Raw genomic sequence first — 6,000 nt, forward strand, 5'->3', positions numbered from 1 at the left:
GGCTGGGAGCATTCCAGCAGCACCCACAGGAGAAAAAGTTATGAGCAAGCACTCAAATTAAAAATAAAAATCAAAACAAAGCACATTAATTACAGGTGTTTTTTTTTTTTTCTCTAAGAAAGTTTTACTCTCGAGCAGTCATTCTGTAAGAATATAAAAGACTGGATAGGTGTTTAAAACTCACTTTGCCTTTAGCTTGTTTTAGATAGGCTTTGCTTTGTTTTATTCACAATACTGCTAAAAAATATATATTGTTATGCAAACAAATTGCAGTTTTCTTTCAATCTTCTCTTAGTTAGATTTATCTGGGATTTGAATAGGGATTAACTTTCCTCAATACACTGAGCAGTAGTGCAGCCCATGCAATATTACACTGCCGCATTAAATTCAAGGTTCCCAAAACATGTCGATGCATTCAAAAACATCTCCTCACCTTCTTTCAGTCAGTGCATTCAGCAGCAGGCTCCAGGCCCAGAGGCAGTCGCAAAGAACGAGGAGTCTCTTCATGGTGGGCTCTGAAACTGAAAGGAAAATAATCGTCAGTGCCCTCTACATTAAAGCAGGTACTATGGGAAGAAGCCATCCCATGCAGGCGACTTTTGCAGAATCATTTGGTGTCAGACAGTGACCTCACAATACCAGCGCTCGTGTCATTCAGCCCAAGGGGGGCCTTGGCCATTTTGTTTTCCTTCCCCTTTTGCACATAGAAGCTTGGAGAGGAACATATGTTGCACTCGGGGTTTGTTCTTGTTTGCATTATTCTTGAACTTCAACAAAAGTAATTATGAGTTCAAGCTGCTGTCCCCAAACTCTGAGACAGTCCTTACTCCATTCTTTCCTGACAAGGCACCTCCTAACATTTCCAGGTAAGCAAGTGTAATTCTCTCGTTCGACCTAAGCCAGCCTGAGCCCTCCCAAGGCTCCTGTAAGGTGTCAGTGTGTATCTGTGCACCACAGGAAAGCAGTGCTTCCCCCACAGACTCTGCTTTGCTTTGGTGTGGCAGCAGCAACTTTCTTCTCTGGCTGAGACTCCTCTCCTCTTCCCTGAAATATTTGTTTCACAGGAGTATCATCATCAGACTCTGACTCTGTGATCTCCTGCTACGTATGCACAGTAATATTTTTGTCAGGCTAAAGGACACAACTCACAATGAAACCATGTTTTGACATCCTACACACCATCTCCTAAGTCCCTAGCAGGCTCTGATTGCTGCTGGAAAGTGGTTTTGCATCAGAACCTTTTCCTCACTTCCAAATATTTCCTGTCCTCTCTCCAGAGTGAGTTATTCTCACTTTACCTTCGAGTAAAAAGTAACACAACCAGATTGTTTCTTTTGCTTTCCAATGAGCCATAAAACACAAAGTTGGCTGACATTTGTGGAATCGGTGTTCTAGATTCAACTGATTGCCCAGGAGATGCTGCAGGTTCCCCTTGCATACCTAGTGCACTGGAATCCAGTTGATTTTTACCATCCATTACATTAAATAAACAAAATCTGGAGCCCATCTTTTCCCCAGTAATGGAGTTTTTAAACTGCCTGAGAAAACAAAGCACTATGCCTAGAAATGCTCTTGTATCTTTAAATACAGCTATCCCAATTCACTGCACACCCTCAGGGACAATTTAAATCAATAAAATATCATTACAAAGCCGCATGTAAGCAGCGAGATATAATTAATGCGTTTATAGACAAATGATCGGCAGATAAGCATTTAGTGGGGCCGAGCTAATCTGACTGGGTGGAAAGGAGCCCGATGGAAGGCAGGGAGGAAGATTTTCAGGGACGAGATTACATCTGAACTTGCTCTGGGATCAGCCCCCTCATAGATGGAGAGGCAACATCTTTGGCTTCCAAAATCGCCTCTCCCAGTCCCGCCAACTTCTGCCTCTGCAAAAGGCTTCTCCGGCTGAGGAAGGGAAAGTGAATTATTTGGAACTATCTTGATCTGTTGAGCTCCACGCTCGCTCCCCCCAAGCCCTTCACACCATTCCCTCCTACAACAAATCCAGAAAGGCGCTATAAATCCTAGAGGAGGAAAGTTTCTGACAGCTGGAAAAGCCAAACGGTGTAGACTTTGAGGGAGCGCAGGACAGCAGCATCCCCTGCCCCCTGGCCTCCCCAGGCTCACACCGCTGGGCACCAGCTCTGCTTTCCCCGTTCAAAATGGGAGAAGGAGCCACGCGGCTGCGAGCATTTCAGCAGCGCCCACTGGAAAAAAAAAAAAAAAAAAGAAAAAGAAAAAAAAAAAAGGGGGGGGGGGGAGAAAAAAAATGCATTTTGATGCATTTTGACCCCCCAGTGACAGATTTGCACGGCTCCGAGGCGCAAATCTGGACTTGTTTTCCTCCTGGCATTTCAACTTTGTATTTCCCCCTCGCCCTGAGCGAGCCACCCCTCCCACCGCCTCCCTGGGAGCAAAATAAATAAATAACAAACCCCCCCAAACCCATCCACCTTTTCCAAGTAGAAACCCGACCACGCTAAAAAGGTAAATAAACGAAAGAAATGTGAAAACGCCCCTCGATCGCTGCGGATTTTCGAGCTGGAGGGGGTAGGAAAAACCCACCCCGACCCGGCGGTACCTGCGGGGAGAGCAGAGCTGAGCAGAGCAGAGCTGAGCAGCCGCCTGCGCGCCGGGACGCGGTGCCCGCAGCCGGCAGCACCCGGAGCGGTGCGGGTGTGCGCGGTGTGCGTGTGCGGTGCGGCTGTGTGTGTGTGTGTGTGTGTGTGTGTGTGTGTGTGTGTGTGTGTGCGCGGTGCGTGCCAGCAGCCGCCCTTACCGGAGCCCCTCGGGCGCGGGTCCGCGGCGCCGCTGCCCGGCTGTGCCGCCGCTGCGCTCCCGCCCGCGGCGCGGAGGCTGCGCGGCTCCGGCCCCGCCGCTCACTCCGCCTCGGCCATCGCCCGCCGCCGCCGCTCCGATCCTCCGGGCTGGGAGCCCGAATTTCTATTCCGATATTCCGACCGTCGCTATACAACAAAAGCTTTCTCTTTACCAAGACAGTAGTAATACGTCCCAGGGTAAACCGGATGTGAAATAGGCTGTGACTTCATGCCAGAGAGATTTTATTTTAGAAAGGAAGGTGGTACCAAGCTCTCATCTAGAGACCAATCCGCCCATTTTTTATATGCAGCACAATTTAACTTCCAGCGCTCTCGCCCTAATCCCTTTCTCTCTGGCTGCAGCCTCAAATCCTTCTACAATCTGCAGCGTTATTATTTTTAGGGGGGGCGGCACGGCCGGGGGGGGGGGAGGGCTGGGAATCTTTGGACACTCTCCGTCTACAAACCGCTCTATTTTGAGGGTTAAAATTAAAAATACAACCGACTTGCGTTAGCGTTCAACCTTTGATCAAATATTTAATCGCGGCACACATATGAATGAAGGGTAGCGGGAACGGAGAGGATGCAGCACTCGGCGTGTGCGCCTGTAGAGCCGGGGTACCCCCAGGGACGGGGCGGGAGCGGGGTACGCAGCCAGGCGGGGACAGAGCTGCTGTGCGATCCCAGCGAAGCGCGGGTCGCGTGCGTTTGGGACCAGAGCCGTGGGAAATGGGCTCTGTGAGCGGCGCTCCCCGCGTTCCCACGCCTTTTACCGGCGGATACCCACGGAGCGGCCCCGGGGCTCGGATCTGCCGGCGGCTGCGCCCGGACCCCCAGCCCCGCTCGTCCCGGTCCGCGGTCGCGGCGGGAGGGACGCCCCCGACCCTCCCCCTCCTCCCGGCCACGCGTGTCACCGGGAGCGCCGCGCGGAGCTGTCGGCTCTTCGACCCGCAGCCGTTGGCCGTTCCTCGGGTGGGAGCGAACGGGGAGAGCTCGGCGGGTGCCGGCACTTGTGCGGGGAAGCGAGGGGAAAGTTGGGTGCAGCAGGTACAGAGAGCCGCCGCTCACCTGCCGGCCGCAGGTTGCTGTAGCTCAGCGCACCTTTCCGCCGCTCCCAGCCCTCTGCAGAAGTGGCAGACGCTGCTAACTGCCGTGAACGTGGTCAGCTGCCTTAGCTCTTTTCAAAGACCATACGAACTCCTCTGTGCCTGTTCCTTACGAAGCACTACCAGCGTTCCTGGGAAGGAAAGAATCCTTGTATCACATGCACCTACTGGATCTTAAATACTGTTCACTTTCCTTCTTTCCTTCTTAATGCCATCACCAATCCATTTTCTGTTCCTTCCTATGGTGTTGCTCCAAGAGAGGTCAAAATGCATATATTTTGTCAGAGATGAGTTGGCATCCTCTGTTACAGCTCATGCATTTATTGCAAGCTTTACCCAGTTTTTAAAAATCAAATATTTCTCATTCTTCCTATCCTCACAAAAAACATGGTACTTTTGGCTTTGTAACAGCATGAGAAGGATTTGATTTAACCCAACAAAGCAATGACATTCATAGCTAAGGCTGGCAATAACTTCCAAGGTGGCGGTCATTTTGGATAAGTGCCTGACTTATAACACTGCAATTATTTCCCTAAACACAAGGAAAGCAGAATTGTTGTTTATCAAAGTCCCTCAGGGCACCAGGTACACATAGTCCTTACGATCAGCATTAAATGGCCAAGTTATTTTAAAGAGACCTGTGGACTTCTTGCTTTGTTTCTTGGCGTCTCCAATGTAGTTCATCATAGTTTGATTCAAGGTTGTTAACAGTGCACAGGGAAGTGGGGAACAAGAAAACCTGGTGACTTCTCAAGGGGATTTTAAGTCATGACTTTACAAATCATGAGCATTCAGATGCTTTCTTAGTGGCTAGAACTATTTCCAAACATGCAACATGTTTGCTAACATAATTTTCTATGTTTTTATTCATGTCATGAAGTATCAGGGTTTTGTTTAAGCGACAAGTGTGCTGAGGTCCTCAGAGTTTGCAAAAACAGTGTGAGGTATTTTTATTGAAGTATATAGAAGTCGTGTACTGAAAAACCTTTGATATCCCTTGCCCTGTCACTAAGGCATTAATTATTAATTAACAATGACCTTGTGAGTGTAGACACACACATTTAAACTATCTTTTTGATGAAAACTGTAAGCTTGCATCAATAAATAAATAAATGCTCAGCATAACTGCACTATTTCATTTCCCCTTCATTTCTTATGGACGTATGAATTCTATGTACATTCACTGTGTGTGTGTGTCTGTAAATAGGTGGCTAGAGAGACAGACGAACAGATGGAGTGAAAAGTGAATAGTTCGTGTACCTCTGTGCCATGTACAAGCTGAAGTAGTTTCAGAGCCAATGGCACATGACCTTGCATCCCATGTTTCCCCTCTTGATTTATTTTAATTGGTATCTAAACAATGGCAACGGTTTCTATTTTAGCAGAGTGCCAAGGGTTATAGTAACGTGTCAAAGGTCGCACAGCATGTTCTGCCTCCGTGGACATGAGTGCTGCATGCCAAAGGATAATACGCATTTCGGAGTTCTCCCTTGGTGAAAATATTGACCTAAAATTGGAAGTGGCTCATTCTCTCTCTAATTCTCATCTGCTCGGAAAGTAGGACAAAACTATTTTTCCTCCATGGCTGAGCTTCCTGTCCATCAGTGCTCACACATAACCCAGATTTTCTCTTTTCTTTTCAAGGGCTGTTATCACAGTTACCATGCCATTCCATAGTAAATGCTAAAACTACTTGGATTTAATCAAACAAATAGGCTGTTTTGAGATGAATTGTGGTAACAAAATAACTGGGTTTTAAGAAAAAAAAAGTATGTAAAAGAAAATGTCTAGTCTTTTAAAGACAAATGTAATTTGTTTTTACCAGCAGGAATATTATTTCTAAGAACAAGTGGTTTTTGGAAGACACATCTGTTGCAATTCTTATTCTCTTTCCTTCCCAAACACCACTAAGAGTAATACATTTATCAATGGGTTTCAGGCACCGTACTTAAAAAAATATCTTTGAAAATTTCCAGCTATGTACAGATATATAGGAATGTTTCTATTAGCTGTGAGTGATGTGATTTTGTTCTTCACTGAATTGGTCAAATGAGAAAGGAAAGATTCATTTG

At 47.2% G+C, this 6,000-nt stretch overlaps 1 protein-coding gene across 1 annotated transcript in view; it reads right to left on the reverse strand.

The window, feature by feature from the left end:
* Positions 1-3,053, reverse strand: part of GABRA1 (gamma-aminobutyric acid type A receptor subunit alpha1) — a gene marked incomplete at both ends in the record, with an annotated part of 39,391 nt that extends 36,338 nt beyond the window's left edge. Inside the window, 2 exons of the mRNA XM_079542151.1 lie at positions 434-521; positions 2,996-3,053. Coding sequence (XP_079398277.1) covers positions 434-521; positions 2,996-3,053 — 146 coding nt within the window. The remainder of the gene's footprint in view (positions 1-433; positions 522-2,995) is intronic.
* Between the last annotated feature and the right edge of the window lie 2,947 nt (positions 3,054-6,000).

This window comes from Tetrao urogallus (assembly GCF_951394365.1).
Source record: "Tetrao urogallus genome assembly, chromosome: 14".
In the NCBI taxonomy this organism is placed as follows: Eukaryota; Metazoa; Chordata; class Aves; order Galliformes; family Phasianidae; genus Tetrao; species Tetrao urogallus.